General features: G+C 37.2%; 1 protein-coding gene across 1 annotated transcript in view; it reads left to right on the top strand.

The window, feature by feature from the left end:
* LOC133527521 (cell adhesion molecule Dscam2) overlaps positions 1 to 21,032 on the top strand; it is a 232,005-nt gene that overhangs the window by 188,242 nt on the left and 22,731 nt on the right. Inside the window, exons 11-17 of the mRNA XM_061864567.1 lie at positions 1,803 to 1,947; positions 2,665 to 2,927; positions 11,717 to 11,878; positions 14,790 to 15,089; positions 15,199 to 15,318; positions 15,826 to 15,999; positions 20,766 to 20,916. Coding sequence (XP_061720551.1) covers positions 1,803 to 1,947; positions 2,665 to 2,927; positions 11,717 to 11,878; positions 14,790 to 15,089; positions 15,199 to 15,318; positions 15,826 to 15,999; positions 20,766 to 20,916 — 1,315 coding nt within the window. The remainder of the gene's footprint in view (positions 1 to 1,802; positions 1,948 to 2,664; positions 2,928 to 11,716; positions 11,879 to 14,789; positions 15,090 to 15,198; positions 15,319 to 15,825; positions 16,000 to 20,765; positions 20,917 to 21,032) is intronic.

Raw genomic sequence — 21,032 nt, 5'->3', positions numbered from 1 at the left:
TTCACAAATTTCCTGAGAAAAATACTAATCTAAGCGAAGGGCGGTCGTGCCGACGGGCGCGCAGGCCGGATTTGCGGTCCGGCCTGTCCCATAATGCCGGCCTCATGCCGCTTAATCGACATGAAAATTAAAACGGAATCTATCCGGCGCTGTGCCAGGAGTAGAGCCAGAAAAGGATTAGTAGAATTAAATTAAGTGGCACTGCTTTATTATGGAAAAGAAATATGACAATACAAAATTATACGCATAAACACATGTACTTGAAAACTTTCGGGTTTGTTGAGAGCACGTTATTCGTACTGTCTCAGTACTCCTCTCGATTTATTGTTTCTTTAGATATGATACATCTCATAATAAAAATGGAATATTATAGAACATTGTTTTATGTTTTTTTTAAGTGAAACCTTCTTTAGCGGCGCTGTGCACTTTTTGTGATGCGGAAAAAATGTTAAACTCGCGTGAGGTGTCACATGACCGTCAGATTGAAAATTCGTAAGACGGACACGTCACATCATGGTGACGTGTAAATTGAATGTCTTGGAAGCCTGCTTACTTTTGAAAAATCGTATCTCATTCAAGTGTGACATTTTATTTTCTTCATAAGGGGGCGTCCACAAATTACGTAACGCAAAATTCCTAATTTTTTGAACCCCCCCCCCCCCTCATGTAACAGGACCGTCACGCTTATCTGGGACCCCCCCCCCCTCCTTCAATTCCGTTACGTAACAAGTGCTTTGTAAAAATCTTTTGGTTAATATTCAGAAAAGAAAGACAGGTGGTAGTATAGATACTTTTTAATCAAAAATCTGTCTGTTTTAATAAATCATTAAACTGTGGTTTCAAGGAATCAAGAAATTTAATCATCTATGAACGGGTTTTGGTTCCATTTCTTAATACATTCTATACTGTCTAATAGTATCTGTGTCTGTCTGTCATTGTCGCTTCGCGCGCTCGGTGCTGCCAATATTTTCTCAGAGAAATACCGCAAATTAGGGATGTGAAAAACAATTTTTTTTTATGTATTATTATAAAATCGTGCGTGACGTAACGCAAACTTTGGCCAGCCCCCCTCCCCAACGTAACAGGACCGTAACACTTGGCCTGATCCCCCCCCCCTCCCTCCAATTTGCGTTACGTAATTTGTGGACGCCCCCTAATCAAAGTGCTGTCATAACGGTTAAAGAAGTTTAATCTTTGTTAATTTTGTTGTATTGTATCTTTGTGTTGTTGGGTGTCCATGATTATAGATACTCAAATTTTTACTTAATATGATGGTGAACGATTCATTAACATTTACTGATTGTGTAGGCTGTAGTCCTGCTCACATCTCATGAATTACTCTGTATATGTTATAAATTAACACTAAAATTCACATTTCAAAATATCTTCCACACTCAAATTTATTTACGTAGGTATAATAGAGAATTATCTATTTTTATAAAACTGCTACTCAATTTCTCCAAAATATCAAAAATGCACAACGTTAATATTCAAGTTTTCACTTCTGCCGGCACTCCCGGAGTGCAACCCGATTTTTTTGTTGAAAATATTTAATTATAGAGAAATATTTCAACGGAACTTACGCTCTAAAACCGTTGCCGATAGCCAATATAAATATTAAATTGATTTTATATATAATTAAAAATCGAATAACGCTTCCGATCAGAAATACGTTCTACATGATCAAAGAATCAATATACTTTATTGAAAAATGAAAAAAAGTAGAAATAGAAGACTCGATTACTTGGTCGTACTATTCAATTGTTCATTAAATTAAATATCATTATTATATTTTGTTACAGAATCGAAACCAGAGCTCGTGTATTGGTTTTCGGAGCAAACCCTTCAGCCGGGCCCCAGCGTGTCGCTCAAGTGCGTAGCGATGGGCCACCCCCCACCTCAATTCACGTGGTTACTAGATGGTTTTCCTATACCTACCAATTCTAGGTAAGTGTTCTTGAGAAAATACGAGTTAAAGGTACGAGTATTTACTTTCAAAATGGTACGTCAGAACATACTCTCTCAATACATAATAATGTCTAACCTTTTATAATATTTAATAAATTTATGAAAAAATAATAATTTTCAAATTCAAATTGTACCATAGGTTGCATATTTTTCCAGGCAATATTTTTTGCTTTTTATCGTTAAAAACCAAAGCGTATCCACTTAAGAAAAATAAATTTGACATGAGTGATAATCCATCACTCTTCTTTATAATGTAGTTGTTTACTGCGAGAAAGCCAAAAAGGGAAGAAATTCACGCTGGTGCTCGCCCCATAACCGATTTAGACAAATGATGTGTCGATATAGCGGAAACAATCTACCACGTGTAAACAGATTTATTGCGTCCTATTTTATTAAAGGTTCCGTAAATTAGAAGGGAAATAGTCTTCCGGCTTTTGTTCTTCTATTCAGCATATTTACTGGTCTATAAGTGTTTGGAGTTTTGAATTTGTGGTAAACTTGGACCGCTTGGGTAAAATTTTGCAAATAGAGATTGGTTTCCTAGATTCCAACTTAATATCGATATTTAAGTCATGAAATTTATAAGTACATTTTTATTGGATCGGATGCGGATGATAGAAATTAAAATATAGTAAAAAAATAGCATAATATATTTAACCTGCTAAAAATGGTTTTTAACACGTAATCTTTGTCCAGATTTGTGGTCGGCCAGCACGTAACGCTACAGGACGACGTTGTCAGCCATCTTAACGTTAGCCGAGTTACTGAACAAGATGGCGGCGAATACGCGTGTGTGGCCAGCAATTCCGCGGGCAAGGCGGTACACGCGGCGAGAGTCAACGTGTACGGACTGCCGTTCATACGCGAGATGCCGAAGGTCACCGCCGTGGCTGGGAGCGACCTCGTCATCAAGTGTCCCGTTGCCGGGTATCCTATAGAGTCTATTACCTGGGAGAGAGGTGAGTAGATTCGACGCTATATCACTTAATCTGTCACCTGTCTGAAATCTCACATGTATGTCCTGCATATACATGGCATCATCGTTGGTAAAACGAAAACCATTCTTAGACCCTGATATGGGCACAAGACTTTGGTGTTGAAAGGGTTAAGAATATGTATAGGTGTATGATTAAATACTACTGTTCTTAAAAGCATTTAATTAAATCCCTCTAACACATATACTGAGTAATGAATATTACTTAAAACAAATCAGCTTCTTAGTTACCACGACTGAATCTTAAATGGTAAAATATTTATTTATTTATTTACCAATTGATAAACACAACTGATCTAGTTAATAGACTGAATTATATATCAGCGACTTTTTTATTTAGGCACTGCAATGCAAAATCAAACTTCAAATTTGATGTCAATTATTCAAGCCTAATTTTATTATACAGATTTCGATAAAAAACGGTAACGGTACCACGGGACCATTGGGAGATAAATGGGACCCCTTAAACGTCCGCAATATAAAACCATCAGACGTTGTTGAGCTATGTTGAGTCGTATTTCGAACCGATTGGCAAATTTCCGGGCGATATTTACTGAGTTTTGGCAAGAATCCCAGTTCTCTCAGAATCCTTATGCAGCGCATTATGGTCCTTAGTTTATTGAACTAAATCAGTTAGCACTATCCGACGTGGATGTTAATTTAAGTCGAGGCAGAATTTTAACAGGTTTTGCTATTGAGACTTACTTACCTAATATTAACCGGGCCAACATAACCTACCTACTCGTAACAAACTTTTCGGTATGAATGACTGCAAATGACGGCAAACGGTTAATGATATAAAATGGAGTTATCTTCGTTGTAACCCTTGCGTAGCTAAATAAGGAAGATAATATATATCATTATAACCGCCTCAAATTGGACTTTCTTTAGTTTAGAAGAGAAAGGCGAAAAATTGTCTTGACTTAATGGTAGGGTAGATATTTACATATGGAATTTATTAAATATTCTTGGAATAAAATATTTATCTGGTACCTAGATATTTATTCATTTGATTTATTGAATTTTTTCGACGAAAATGACAGATAAGGTTTGTCAGTAATACTTGAATATTGGTCCTATGCCTATAAACTTTGTGATAGCTCGTCACAAGGGTAATAAGCAACTATTATTATACTTTTATGATTAACGTATTCAAGTAGCGTACTCGTTGACATATCTCGAAAAGAGGTCATATCTAGAGATAAAAATATCGCAATGAAAACCTGCTTTCAGCGAGTACAAACGCTGGCGTAATTGGTTCGGCGATATACGGCTTATAGCTGCAGAAGCACACAAGCACTCGCATGGGTTACGTGAGTTCGAGCAAGGCGAGTTGTAAGACAAACCAATGTAACGTGATCGCGAGATTTGTATCTATTTTATTGTAAGAGTACAAACAACGCACAATTTTAGATAAAACAGGTAAAAAACTAATCGAATTTAAACTGTCGTGACGTCGTGAGATTATTATCATGTAATGTTTACTAGGGGGTCCCATATTTAACGATTTTCAGAAATTAATAACGTATACCTCCTAAATTGGTTTATTTTATCCCAAAACGCTCTGAAAATAAATTTCAAGTCATTACTGTAACTGCAACCCGTGCCGACTTTCATGCGATTTTCCCATACAATGTATGAAAATGACCAAATTTTTTTTTCTTGTTCATAACTTTTTTCGTATCAACCGCGTATACTACTGCCGTATAATCATTATTTCACAAAAAATCTCGATGCGAACAGAAAACCAATAAAAAATTATCAAATTACTGTCTGACCAATTTTCTCCATAGTAATTTGTTTGTATGGGAATTTTAGTTGCAAGTCGGCACAGGTTCCTGTTACAGGAATGACCTAAAATTGTTTTCAGAGGGTTTTGGGATAAAATAAACTGAATTAGGGGTATGCGTTATTAATTTCTGAAAATCGTTAAATAAGGGACACCCTAATGTTTACCCAGGTATTGGCTGTTGTATTTATAAATATTGTTATGTATTTTTCGTCTCACTATATGATTTTACTATAAACCTTGTATTGACTTGTAAAAGAGCCCTTGAGACCTACTTACTTGCAGAATATTTTTTAGATTTTTTTTGAATTCTGAATTTTGATCTGTTAGTGGAGTTGTTAAGTTTCGGCTACAAGTTGTTGCAGTATTTCTAATATTTCTATAGCAAACAGATCCCACTTATATTGGTTCACCTGAGCTACGACTCGTTCTAGCTTGAAAAGTAACTGCAACATCAACCCAGCACACAGAGTTTAGTGCCTAGGCGGGACAGGCTGCTGACATATAGATTAAGTCGATTTTGGAGTGAACACGAAATCAATTTCGACAGCCGATTTTGCTGACGCTAAGGATACAATGTTTCAACAACCCTTAATACAGTATTACAGGGAACTGGTGTTACATGATTTTAAATTATTCCATGTAGATACTTTATTCAAAAGCAATACACTAACAAGACAAACAAATATGTATCTATAGGTACTTAACTCAGGCGGATGGTAAAGCAATTTCTCGGTTATTTTCTGGTAGAAGCAATTTTAAATAGGTTTAATTCTACATTAGGTATTTCTAATTTACTAAATTAACGTCATGCAAATGAAACGTGTGGTATGAAGACAAGAATGTAATCCGTAGGCTCCGTTACTCCGTTACTCGTAGTTACATAATAACTTCTTATTACCCGCTTCAGTTGAGTGGCATATCTATGGTTTAGATAATATACAGAAGATGTATGTTTTCGTCAACGACGATAATTTCAAATCTGAGAAAAGAGAGGGTGGATTCAGTACGTTCGTAGTAAAGGTGCTTGGAAATCAAACATGAAATGTTGGTAACAGTCGATTAACCTACTTGGTTAAATGGGTTAAATCGACTGTTACCATTTAGTTTGCGACGTGGTTAAAAAATTATAAAACATTTGATGTACTTTTTATGTGATTATAAAAACCCATATACTCGTTAAAATGTATAATTTACCTTAACACTGTTATATTTTTTTAATATACCTAGTCACTTCAGTACAGCGCTAATCTAAGAAATGAACGTTTATTAAATATTTTGTAAGTTTACGAAATGTAACCTATATTCATATCTAGTTTGTCTAACACAATTCAAAAGGCTATTATTAGGAACCCCAATCTGTACGCTCCTTAGCGTTCGGCTTCAAATTATCATATTAATGGTGATTGCCTGATTGCATTCGGTCAATTCGGTGCTAATGTCTTAGTTAGGCCCGCAAACCGCAAACAATTTTAGGCAAAATAAATCCTCCCGATTGCCTCCATTAACATTATCACTAAAACTATTCCGCTCTCCCAGACATGACGACATCGACGATTGTCCCTTTTAAGTATATTCGAAAATATATTTAGTTATCATGTGTCCCGAATTTTCCACCTCCACACACTCACCCAGATCATTGAAAAGCTTCATCAAAAATGTAACTATACAGTAATAGCACCTCCGATATCAAACTTCAGTACTCCGGTCCGTCGTTCCCTATACAACGAGCTGTCAAACAGGGGGATCCGCTGTCTCCATAACTATTCACAAGCACCCTCGAAGGAGTTTTCAAGAGCCTGGCGGTTTCCTGGGAGGCTAGAGGAATTGTCGTCGGTGATAAGATAGGCTATCAAATCTTCGTTTCCCCGACGACATTGTTCTCTTTGCCCCTTCTGCAGCAGAACTACAGCAAATACTCCAAGATCTGAGCAACGCAAGCCTTCAGGTTGGACTTCAAAATAATTTCACTCAGTAAAAGAAAGCATCTCTCACAACTAGAAACATCAACATCGACTATTTTACCTATGTCAAAATAGAAGATCTTAGCTTTGTTTTTTGTTATTAGGACCCCAATCAGCACATTTGGCGGATTATAGTGCTAATAAACGCCATTTGCATTTAATCATATTTCTGGCATAATGTAATAAAGCTGAATCGTACCTGTATCATGAACCATATTGAAAACATATTTTAAGAGATATGCAAAACCAGCCAATATAGATTTATAAAGTACAGGGCTAAAAAAAAAAACAATTACAGTCTACAGAGACCAAACTTAATTAAGTCTGAAGTAATTGTGCCATATAACGAATTCCCGGAAGTATATACCCAACCGTTAAAAAGGGACGTAGGTATCTAATTTGAATGAAATGGACATGTAACTGATGATGAATGAGCAAATATGTAAAAATACAAATTCACATCTCTTAAATACTACTTACGATGTCTAACTGGATAGCTTTTTAGTAAGTGACTGATTTTAGAGGAAGTTCTCTGTGTATGTTGTTCTACTTGCAGAATTATGGAGTCGCATAAATATCTTATTTTTCTGTTTGATTTTTGCATGAACAAGGTATATACTGAAACCAAATGATATACATACTCTCTCTTAATAATTTTCTCTACAAGCCCCATCCATCATTCAGAAAGAAACAATTATAAATTGGTAGATTTTCATTCTTATGTACTGTATTAAATTTCCTATTGAACTTAATAATCGGTATATCGCGAGGGGTATTTTTTCCGAGGTCTACGTCTTATATAATATATTATGATCTTATCGTGTTCTATGACAGTTTTAATAAACTCTCACCATATACTGTTTAAACGATTTTGCGTATAAAATTATTCTAGCCTCCTTCATATTGCATGAGCGGAATGACAAGCCAGTGTTCTCAAACCTAATGTTTTATTCATACAAAATGCCGTTTAATTCTCGGGAGTTTAAACGTAAAGATTTTTTTGTTTTCAGCTCATTAGCGAATTTTAAATAAAGTCGGCATTAGAAACAGCTGCCAAAGCAAATAACTTTTTTTTTTTTTTTATGGAGGATAGGCAGGCGTTTGACCACGATCACACCTGATGGTAAGTGATGATGCGGTCTACGGTGGAGCACGCTTGCCTATGAGATACCTATTTACTCTAGCCTTGAAGAGATTCAGATTGTACTCATACGGAAACACAGACTCCGGCAGGGCATTCCACTCCTTGGCAGTTCGCATAAGGAATGTTGAAGCGAAACGCTTCGTGCGTATTTGTGGAATACCTACCATGAAGCGATGCCGAAGTGCCGATTGTCTGGTAGTCCGATGGTGAAATGGGGACGGAGGAATAAGGTTGTGCAATTCCTCAGCACACTCTCCGAAATGTATCCTATAAAAGATCGTTAGGCTGGCAACCTTGCGTCGATGCTCCAGACTTTGAAGTCGAGCATTCGTCAGATCGTCGTCATTAATAATTCTCTTGGCCCTCCTCTCGACTGACTCGAGCGCCTCAAGCTGGTATTTGGCTGAACCACTGAACTGTCATATGCCTTTAAATTTTGCTTACGACTTTATATGGACTGGTATGAAATCAGCAAGTGACTAGAAAACAAATATCTACGTTGATGTTTTCCGTCCCTCTAGAAGGGAGAGTTTAAGAAACTGACAGGTCACAGAGATAAAACACGGCCGAAGATACTTAGTGGTACAGAAATTCCAGTCCAGAAAGATTGTCACAGATAAACGGAGTCACAATCAAGCAACTAGACATCCCCTGGTTTCTGAAGGATGGGTATGGACTTTTAATTGTGGGTACTGTGTAGAGTACGAGTAGTTATTTCACTTTGTATATTATGAGGTGGTTTCAAGTAACCTTATTATTTATGTAATAATAAATAAATATTACACACACCTCTCGAACCCCTGAGCCGCTCACACCGGTGTTGCTCCTGGTCGTCTTCACGACGGCAGTTTCGGGGGCCTATTTAGTGGACGGCAAGCCACCGCCTGTCACGATAACTAGTGAAAACATTATTATGGCATTATCTCTAGGTGTTGGATATATATCCCCACGGAAGCCTATCAAAGACCGGGATTTATATGCCTATGAAATCCAAGGAGATACGAATAATAAAAATTATACATACTTAGTACAGTCTTACACAAATTGACTAAGCCGCGTGTCAAGAAGGCTTGTGTCGTGGGTACTCGGAGTACTTAAATACATTAAAATTACTTAGAATACGTAGGTATCTAGTTTTATTTAAATTATTGTATTCAATACCTAGGGCTCACTTAAGGCACAAGTCTAAGTGGTAGGTTGTTTTCTGTACCAACCTTGGTATAGCCAAACCCTTGGAGCCCTAGTGCTACTTGACCGCATTATCCTTTCTTCAATCTTTACTGACCCGCAACATACCTACTTAGCAATATGTTTAAGAAAATGGGCAAGCGAAAGAGTAACGAATTAAGCTCCCGCGGGGGTCGCGACTTCGTACCGCAGTTCACAAGAAAGTAGCACTTACATTATATAAGTTCCTTAGATTCTTACTCCATTTCTCCTTCGAGAGGTATCGTAGCAACAGGTCGTTAAGGAAACTAGAGCTCCTTTTTACGTAACGTCATCGAATAACGTTATAGACGATCTTTGGACGTGATAGACGAAGTGTGAATGTTTCGTCCATTAGTTTTGTTTGGAAAGGGATTCTGATAGCTCATTTTGTGTGGTTTGGGAATTCATTGTCCGCGTTCAAAACTAGGTTGAAGAAAGTAGTTCAAGGATTATTGAATAATTAGGATTTTGATTCATTAGCATACGTGTGATAACTCGGGGCACGAATACTAAGTGATATTTATTGTTAAAGTTTATTAACGTATATTTATGCATTTGGTAATTTAAAATCCTCTATTACTGTAAAGTGGTGCGATATCATGCATATAAAATATTGAGCCTCTTAACGTACCTAATACATTTTAATGATAAACATTTTTTGATTTGATTAATTTTTTTGTATTTTAATTATTTATATAAGAATTCAAGCCTTGGAGACCCTCTACATCTCTAAGGATATTTTTTTAAATATATTTTATCTCTGACACTTAGAGACTTATACATGTCTAAAGAATTTTAGTATTTGTTGGTTTTATTTTTTTAAAGACAGTATACATCTCTAATAAAATATATACCTATTATTTCATGATATTTAGTGTTCGTGCTCAGAGTTAGCACACGTAGGGTGAATGCTATAATTATTGGCCACTCTTAAATATAAGACTTCTATTGTCTTGTTTCTGTCTGACTTGTTAAGAGTGGCCAATGACTATAGCAGTCACCATGTTCATTATTTTGATTGCAAATACGAAATGTCACAATTATAAAATGTAATCATCTTACTATACGTTTGCTATCTTTACATTATTTTTAAATCCTATAATCCCGCAATTATTAAATTTTTAAATTGATATTTTATTGATTATCTTCTTGTATTACCTATATATCTGTTTTGCCTATCATACTGTTTTCTTCTAATCTAATCTGTATTATAAAATAAATAAATCTAAATCTAAAATCTTGCGATATGAAGTAAATTGTAACTTTATAGCAACCATAAATTCAAATAACATTTTAATGTCAATTTAAAGTTGACTGCCAACGGCAAAAGGTCGTAACTTCATGGGCTACCGAATAAAGTTATCAAACACGAACGTTGTTCAATAGCGACAGGAGGAGGCTGTTCCGCGTCTATAAAAAAAATAACAAATTGAGGACTTCCGATTGATGGGGTTTCTTCCGCCCAAGCGACCTTAGAGTATAATGAAGTAAACCCCGACAAAAAATTAGAAGTCCGTGAAAATTCCCTCGCGTTTAACAGAATTACTGTGCAAGATTAAATTAAGGCTCTTCAGTCACTCCTTAGTAATTTTCGTTTTTCCGTAGCGACCCTTGTCAACAACTCCGCCTTATCTTTTTCATAGAACACTCTCATTAAGCTGACCGAAGCTTTTTGATACCTGTATTGATATAAGAGGTTGGGCACCCGTGCGAATCAAAAGATTACCTTTATATTCGAGCCACAAAACGATCCAGATTAAAGCAGAAAATATATGAGAATAAAGTGTCCTTTCTATAGATAGCATCGATACGATATATATAGTTCGGGCATTATTCTCACAGCGTAGCAAAAACTGTTTTCTGAATGATAAAGAGGCTCTATGGTAGACTGTAAGTAATTTCTGCGATAAATTCAATCATCCGTGCTTTATAAAAATTGTTTTATTCTGAGCCTCAACTATTAATTCTTATAACTGCTTATTTAAACAACTAAATCTAGTCGAAGCGATTTCTCTTAGATCTAATGATTAAAATTTACAGATTTAGTTGTCTCCCAACTTTTTAGTTAGCAATACTAATAAGTAGTGTGGGCTCGCCATATAATGTGTGGAAGTGGTTTAATGTGGAAATGGGCTAGATCGTCCCGGGTAAACTTTCGGCGGATAACTGGCTGAAATTTGTTGGATGTCGTTTGGCTGCTCAGCTCTCGACCGAGTTCCGCTGGCGGTCCACATAGCTTACAATTAGAATTTTATTTTGGCGACCAGGTTCCGGCATAATAAATTATGCTGCAATAAAATTGTCGCCTGCAGTTACGAAGGATACGAGTATATATTTTGTGGCATTTAAGGTCATTAGGAATTAGTCTACGCATGTGGGAATATTGCAAATTCTTTTTTCGTTTTCCTGACGGTCTAATTACTGCATAGATAATGATCCGATAATTAATAGTGAAATTTGAAAGTTTTGAAACATAATATACAGTTTTTTGAAGGACGATAATAATTTGAAGATAATGTTATTCAATGTTTAGATAGGTACACAGATGTTTTTAAGCTGTCATTAAAAATGCAAACTAATTCCATTTAACTAAGTTTTAATTCTACCGGTTTAAATGAATAAAAAATCCGTTCCGTTTTTTTATATAGATGGTCAAACGCTGCCACTGAACCGTCGTCAGCGAGTGTTTCCTAACGGAACGCTCATTGTCGAGCAGACGCAACGAGGCGAAGACGCCGGCACGTACACATGCCAGGCAGCGAACAGACAACGCCATGCAGCTCGCCGGGATGTTGAGGTGCAGATTCTAGGTCAGTTCACAGAACTATTCAAGGACGAATATTTAAAGTTACAGAGAGTAGATAATGCACATTCTAGGTCGGTTTTCTAAGGCTTTTACGTATCTGGAAGCAAACGCAGCGAAGCGAACGCTGACACGCACACATTCTAGGCGGCATAATATAGACAACGCCACGCAGCATGCCTAGAAGTCGAGTTGAAGATTTTAGTTCAGTTCGCACAACTAAGTACTCAATAACAAATAACACCGTTACAGGGAGTACACGGTAAGTACACATTCTGTCAGTTATTTACCGCACCTGGGGCAAGTGTAACGAGTCAAAGTCGCGGGTACATACTCAATTATACATGTGCCGGGTAACGAACAGACTTCGCCATGTAGCTTGGCGGGAAGTCGAGACGAGATGCAGATTGTAAGTCAGTTCTCTAAAGTCGCCCCGCCCTTATCTTAGAGCACACCCAACGAAGCAAAAACCACGGCACGTCATGTCTGTTGGGCAAAGTGAAGATTCTAAGCACACAACTATCCATTTCATAGAGGAATAACTAATTACGTTTACGTCGTCACACGAAGTAAACACATACTTAATGGTAGATTTAGCATTAACATCATTTTATCTTGATGACCCACTTTTAATAATCTGGCGTGATATTTTTTCTTTGATTTACCTTTGATGATAATTGGGCCTGTGAACGGGTTCCAGCAGGCGTTCTACATGACATTAAAGCTCTCCAAGGGGACTCTACGTGTTGGATCTATATCCCCACGCAAGCCTATCAAAAGACCGGGATTTTTTGTGAAATCCAAGGAGATATAATAAAATACTTTAATGTGTACTGCTAAAGAAAAGTTCATAAAAGATACAAACCATTTTTTTTTTTGGGGCATTAACAGCAATACAAAAAGTAATACATAGCATAGTAAACAGAAAACATAGCCAATAACAGATGTCCACAAAAGCACAACTAATATGCAAGAACTAAGTGGAAACAAGAGATTACAAAAAAAAAGAAAAAGAGAAAAGAAACGAAGACAGGAATTAGATGAGTAGGGACTAGCGGACTTATCGCTACAAAGCGATCTCTTCCAGACCACCAATAACAGACAGATAATTTGTACTATAAAAAGCAAGTGATCTACATTTTTTTTATTATACCAAATGTATTGGCAAATAATTAAGTTTAATCACACACAAGCCAGGTAAATTAATAGTGCGATGCGGCATACCGCAGTAGGCACGAATTCTAAGTCTGTTAGGTCAACAATGAACTCAAGACTTGTTACAAACCAAACAAAACAGCAGAAACAACAAATGTGTAACACACGCGTGGTTCACATACAACTTGTAGTTTAATTTCCACGATGCATATTTGTTATAGAAATTAAGATAGGATCACATTCACATGTAGGTATAGGTAAAAAACTTAAGTTAGTCACCTGTTGTATGTAGTTGTGACGTGTTCGAATAGACATTTGTTTTGTTTGTGTGTGTCTTTTAAACATGTACTGTCTATTCAAACACGTCACAACTACATACAACAGGTGACTTACTTAAGTTTTTTACCTGTATCAAGTTATCGAGAAACGATGCTTATTTGTAATGTTTGTATAATCTGTGAAAACCTATGTTTACAAATAAACAAATAAATAGAAATATATAATATATGATAGAAACATATTTAACTAGGAATTTATACTTATAAATCATTACCTATTCACAGAAATGCTTCCATATTTCTATTTACGGTTCAAGCATGTCCTAAATGCATGAACGCTAGCACTTCAGTGGAGCGGCCATTGACAGCTCACAGACTCGACGCGTGGTAACCTTCATTAGTATAATCCCACACGTTGTAATGGGTACAAAGGGCAAATGGGTACAGAATCGGGGTATAAACTTTTTCATTTTCTGTTAGTAAGCTTTAGAGCGCTATAAACTCACAAATTCAAAAGGGGCGTAGTTACTCATCCGTAATTCATTAAAGTTAGCACGTTTACCATTCCCGCGGCATCTACGGGCATTAAGCGCGCAGCTTTTCCCGGTTAATAGGGCAATAAAAAAATAAAAATAGGGACTACCGACACAACCGACTGAGCAAACTATATGCCTGTGATATCAGAGGTTACGATAATGAACACTAAACACAACTTATCCAAAATGTAATCACAATTTGTATTTTTAGGTTAGCGAAATTTGAGCTTCAATTTACAAAAATTCTGAGATACACTTTTCGATACCGATCCTACACGAATGAAAAAATACACGACGGTAATATATCATTTTCCAATATAAATAAGTATTTCAATGTGTTGGCTTTCATAAATCAAATATAGTCAATTAAAGTACAGAAATTCATTGAAAGTAAAATGTATCCCAACGTTGCACACATTTGTTACTAAAAACCATTACATAATATATCATAAGGTTGGATAAAAACAAACTACCAAACTCGCCCGCACAAATAGCGAAACTTTTGATAAACCGATCCTTGGGGATTGAAGCGCAACGCAGCGAATTATGTGGTAGGGGGAAGTTCGGGCAAAAAAGGTAAAACTTTCAAATTCCTAATTATATTTTCACGCCCAATTCCCGTGGACGCTAGGCTCGGCAAACGTTTCCCCTGATACATTTAGAGTGGCGGAGTTCCGGCGCGACAGCCAAATATATCGCATTTCAGCGGACGGCGTCACAAGAAATATTTATGCGTTGAATGCCATCGCTTTAGGAGTGGAAACCGCAAGCACTTATGACGTTGTCACGTGGTCAATAATTGGACGACCCGCCGCTCGCCAAAACCACCATTTAGGTTCACTAATTAAAATTTGATTGAAGCCGCTGACGTGGAAAATTCCCACGATATTTCGTTTTGTAATGTAAAATTCTGTGTACTTTATGTCGAACACATTCTGTCTATTTACAGTTCAACCGAAGATCTTGCCTATTCAGCCACTAACAAACTTACTGAGAGAAGGCATGAGAGCAGCGATTTCTTGCCAAATCTTGGAGGGAGATTTGCCAATTGCCTTTCGTTGGGAGAAGAACGGACAGCCCGTGACGTCATCCCCATATGCTCCGAGTGGGATTATAACGAGAAGAATGGACGAGTACAGCGCGTCGTTGGTCATCGAGCACATTACTTCGCTGCACAGTGGAAACTACACGTGTATAGCATCAAATATAGCTGGTTCTGAACGGTTCACAGTTCCTCTCACTGTCAATGGTAAGTTTGAGTACCAATTAGCACTAATTGTTTTTTAAATTATATGGAATAGTTACCAATTTTTAACATAGATACTTATGCTTTAATTTAACGTTACCTAAAACTTTAGTGCCTCCACGATGGAGACTGGAGCCCAACGACGTGGCAGTAGCAGCAGGTCAAGACGTGACTCTCCAATGCCAAGCTGAAGGGTACCCGAAACCAATAATAACATGGAAGAAAGCTGTTGGTAAGATTTTGACTAAAATTAACATGTTTTTTTCTCATCTGAGCAGCACTCTTTGATATACAGCTTCAGACCGAAGTGCTACGTCGTAGCACTCATAGCCCGTAATATGCATATCGGTATCGTACCGATATGTAACGGGAAATGCGCGCGAGAATGTGTCCCATGTGCACCAACAGGCCAATTCGAACGTACTTTGAGATGATATTTGAATTATATCATTTAGTCATCGTGCGTCTCAACCACGTCAATACATCTAAGGAGAAGTACGAACGAAATACACGATATTTGAATAACATTAGTTAGGTGTCAGTCTAATAACAGTATGTATACGTTCGAATTGGCCTGCAAAAATGTTTAAACGACCGATTCGCATTTGCTATTTTAATGCACCGTTCAACTCCAAAGTTTAAACAACATTGTTACCAACCTATCCCTAGATGCGTTCATTGCAAAACTTAACAAAATAACAACATAGAGCATTACTATATTAACAACAATTCTCTTTAGGTAATACTCCTGGTGAATACAAGGACTTCATGTTCGAGGGCAGCTCCAGGGTGCTGGAGAACGGGTCGCTGGTGTTCGAGCGAGTGGCCAAGGACAGCGAGGGCCACTACTTATGCGAGGCTAGGAATGACATTGGCGCGGGACTAAGCAAGCTCATATTTCTTAAAGTTAATGGTGAGTATTACTAGACTAAATTAACTACCTACCAAACAGTAACGCAACTTACTCAGAGACGGTATTTGTACTATTTCCCCTCTGTCGAAGCATAGGTACAACTGCACCTATGGCGGTGCATGTTGTGTATCGTCCATACACAAAAAGAGATCAAGGTGTGCAAGATTTTTCTTTGACGAGTGTCACTTTGTATGTATTTGTGTCGTCATTACAGATTGGATTTTGTATGTAGTGAGTGAGAAGTGCGACTGTGTGCACGTTTCCCCCCGCAAAAAATGGCAGAAAGATTTGTACGGCGACATATCGATGGGCTCCTCCCTTCCTACGTGTCGGAAGCCGGTATTGCTCGGAGGTAGAATGAGTCGCATGTTTAACGAGTTTCTCATTATGTAGGTATAGATAAAAAACTTAAGTAAGTCACCTGTTGTATGTAGTTGTGACGTGTTCGAATAGACATTTGTTTTGTTTGTGTGTGTCTTTTAAACATGTATTGTCTATTCGAACACGCCACAACTACATACAACAGGTGACTTACTTAAGTTTTTTACCTATACATAATATATGTAATAATTAAAATTTAATTAGGTACCTTTAGCTGCCAGTTTCATTAAACATTTATGAACAATCCGTGTAATTTTGCATTTGGTTCGAAAGGCTGGTATTTTTTCAAATGACTGGTTCCATGACAGTTTTGCAGACCAATTCGAGTTTTAGTTATTCGATCTGTTTCCGTAGTGATACTGACCTGTCAGTGTCATAAGTGACATTTCTTCAAACAAAAACGTCACTTTTGACATTGCCATATCAGTATCACTACGGAAACAGATCGAATAACTAAAACTCAAATTGGCCTGCTAGCTTCATCAAAGAAAACAAAATACTATTAGTTTTTATATTATATTCCGTAAGTTTCATGAAATAAATACTTCTACATTCTTTGGTGGGAGTATCTTACACAAATCCAACCCCATAGTATCTGCGTGAGCTTTGACAGAGTGTACTCAAACTTTGTTTGACCTGTAAAATGAGAAATTTAAAATTTAGCAAATCCACGAGGACTAAAATAGACCTGGTTACTGCAAAAATCCCAAAACCTCGCGACTACTTTAAGTAATGAAACAAGCGTTAAACTTGCGGGGAAGGGAAAATGACTTTTCACCATCTGTAGGTATAGCGTTAAAACCCGGCATCTTTTTGTCGAATCGTCTGGGAAAAGTTGTGGAATGTCTTGATGGCTGCCATCGCTGGGATGAGTTTGGTCGGGACAAGGGACCGTACTCAAATGAAAATTCTTTCGCGTCATTATTGCTAGTAGCACGCCGTGGAGATATCCTTCCTATTGAAAACAATGGAACTTAACTATATGTAGTGTAGTGAGAGCTACGTCTTTGGAGGACGGATATAGAAGCGCTTCAAGTGTTTTATTGATCGCATTTTTCTCAGAGACCACTAATATCGGTAGCTTTATAACTACTCGATTTTAATATTTGTGTATTCATATTTTTAGCAAAAATGAAAACAAAATTATGACTGAATTATCTAGTAATAAACGACTTGGCTGTACAAAGGAAGTTAACTTATCTTAAAAATATATTCGGTATCAAGTGCATCGTGAGTGGATCTTTTTGCTTTTGACGGACGTCGGACATTACGCAGTAGCTTTGTTTAAAAAATAACAGAATCTTTGTATTAAAGTTGTTTAGAAGTTCTGTCACGTTTATTTCTTTAGTAGCCCGGTCTTTCAATTATCATTCGAATCACGGAAGGCCGGCAACTTTTCCTATAATTTTATATCTAACCGCTCCACCCCGGGCGAACTTTATTTAATTCTATAGAATTCCGCCGCACCCGATAACTCGCTCAAATTGCTGAACTGGCAGCATTCTATTGTACTTATGTAATATCGGAGGAAGTCCATTTTCTCGCCACTTCGCCACGTCTGATGAGGACTGAGTGGCACCGCTACTTTAAAATTATACCCGGGTCACTTCAAAGCGGCGTTTTCTCGTCACTTTTATGAATGCTAAATATATTTTGTGATCGATGTCGGAAACAATGCAAGACTTCCTATTTAGAAACACTTCATATCTAATAAAACATAAGTTGCCGTAACGAATAAGAGTATTATTTATTCCACGGCTGTTGTACCAATAGTTTGGTCGCAAGGTGAGAAGACGCGGCTGCTTCGCGCGCGTCTGAGCAGAAAACTCAATGACCGTACGTCGCAATACGTCTCCTCTTTATTGGAAAACGAGACAGTCGGTTTCCACTAGAATAAGTTCACCGTGTACGTGTTTGTGTTCGCCGTTATTGGCTTTTGTTGAATGGCAAATATCGGAAAGTAATACAATTTCAATTGTGCTTAGTATCGGTCGCGGTGCAGCGGTAACTGCTAAGTAGTTTTCTGCTGCGGTTGCTTTTATTCAGTAACATTGAATAAAATGGCATTTTTCTTTCAAGAGTTTCCATTTATATCTTTGGAATAAGATCGATCTTTTTTCTATTATTGTGGGCCATTGTTGATGTTTGAATAATCCCGACCTCAATATATGTAGATTGTAACAAGTTGCCAGAGTAAACATCCGTAAAAGAATTTCTCGAAGTTCGATAGCCAGCGCCGCGCCCGGGCAGTCACGTCCACGCCCGGTTTGTAAACAGTTCCTCGCTTCCCACCGTAATTGTATTTCCCGCTAGTTTATTTCGGTTTGACACGAGCTTTACTTGCGGAGATAAACTTCGACATACCGTTTAACTAGACGATGCGCAGAAGCCTTCGATTATTTTTTTAAGATCGATGTTTATTGGCGATATGAAAAGGGTAACATTTTGCAATGCGTTCTCAGTTCCCACAAATAAACAAGTACAAAAGCTGATTATTAGCTTTTTTAAGAGATCGCTTTTTAGCGATAAGATATGTTGTTACCTGGTTCTATTTTCCTTTAAAAATCATTTGTAGTTTTATATGTATGTAAAATGTATAATTGTTGGTGCAATAAAGAATATTTACTTACTTACTTACTTACTTATTCGATCAAGAAGTATTCACCTCAAATTTATCACGACTACCCTTGAAATACACTACACAGGCAAAGATAGAATTTGACAGAAAATATTCTAAAGGATTTAAAAAACTAGCCACACAAAAACGTATACTTCGGTCCTCGGGCTCGAGAGAAAAGCTGGCTTTACAATTCTTTGTTCCTTTTTCCTGCTGGAACTAAAATACTTATAAAAAGTATAAAAACAATGTGGATTTTAACCAAAATTAAAAATGTTATAAAAGAAAATATCTGCAATGCATTTTCTGAATATTTTTTTAATATAACGTCTTTAGATGACCGGCCTGTTTATCGTCTCGGGTTTTAGGTACTTACGCTTTGAATAACGAAAGTTCGGGAAATTAATTAAAACAGTGTTTTAAGGTCGAATGAAAAAACTTCTTATTGTTGTCAACACACATTACTTAGATTGGCTGATCTGTCTTATGTGTAAAGATGAACGGAAATAAAAAGGAGCAGTATATGTAATAGGTTTTCGCCCATAAATATCACTGAACGCCACAAACATTTTGCCGTAAATCTTTCCTGCCTTTTTAGTTCAACGTAGTACAATATCTAACCTTCCGCCTAAACGAAGAATTTCTCCCGCAGGCGCTACAAAAGCAATAAAGAATGTGAGGACAGAATATTATCTTTATTTTAAAGGAAATTTTATATTTTTGGAAACTATAGTGAAGTCTGTTGAAGGACTTACAATATAGAATAAAAATCAATATGTTCAGTTAATAAAATAATTACCAAAGTCAGGTGAAGGAAAAACCCCTCTTAGGGTAAAAGCCTCCAGTCCATCCTGAAAAGAATAGAATCGGCCTAATGGCCGAGCGAGGTTCGAGCGTAAGCGCTCTAGGTACCTGGGTGCCTAGCCAACGTGCCAATCGTTATCGAACGAAACACTACTGTCACTGTCGCATTAATATAGAAGAGTGATAGAGAGAGATGACTACGCTACGCTACGGAGCGTTAACGATTGGCACATTGGCTAAGCACGATGTACCTTTAGCTTAGAGGAACATGTTTTGCTGAATCACTAACATCTTTCTTGGTACTTTATTTGACATAATAAATCGGTTAGCATTATGATCAATCACCGTCGAGTCTCTTTTTTATGTCTCTGGATATTTTAGTATTCTTTATTCGTCAGTTTTACTAATCGAATGGAACTCCCGAACATCAGCTTAAAAAGTTTAACCTTTGAGCCACCTCGCCATGGCTTACTTTTAAGTTGCTTTAATTAAACTTGACTTCGGAAATCCTATCATCCAATACAAGTCGGTAGAGCAGTCAACTTTTGTATTAATAGGCCGGATCAAAAGCAATTTGAACAATGAGAATCAAGATTTGTAGTCAGACTTTACTAAGTAACTAATACTATTAATCTTGTTTTATTTTATAAACAAGTCCTTTGTAAGCAATTAATTTATCCTCAGGGCTTCTTTCAAAGGCTGTCTTATACTTAAAATACCTCGCAATTGTTCAATCTTAAGTACATCCCTGCTCATATAAGAGTAAATAGGTAAATATCGAATTGAGAACTAGAAGTTTTAAATTTATGTTAATCATTTTAATCAAGTTCTCGCTTGAAGTTGGATGCTTATTACTTGTTGTTATTTTTTGTCAATAACGGCTCCACTAAAAAAAAAGGTATGTTCAGGAAATGAAACACTACATGCATAATTTCATAAAAATCACGATGACTCTGAATTGCAGCTCCAGCCCGTTTTCCGATGAAGAGCAAAACCGTTCAAGTGACAGCGGGAGAAGCAGCACATCTGCAGTGCGCTGCGTCCGGCGACGCACCGCTGGAGGTCAGCTGGAGAAGCCCTCACCATCACACCATCGCTCACCACCTGGATCAGAGGTGGGTACCGTCCAGGGAGGGGAAGCAGCAAGTCTTCAGAGCGCTGTGTCCAGCAACGCACCTCTGGAGGTCAGCTTGAGAAGCCCTCACCATCACTCCCCAACTGGATCAAATGT

This window comes from Cydia pomonella, chromosome 18 (genome assembly GCF_033807575.1).
Source record: "Cydia pomonella isolate Wapato2018A chromosome 18, ilCydPomo1, whole genome shotgun sequence".
In the NCBI taxonomy this organism is placed as follows: Eukaryota; Metazoa; Arthropoda; class Insecta; order Lepidoptera; family Tortricidae; genus Cydia; species Cydia pomonella.
The sequence above is the reverse complement of the archived record's forward strand: the minus strand, read 5'-3'. Positions and strand labels throughout refer to the sequence as shown.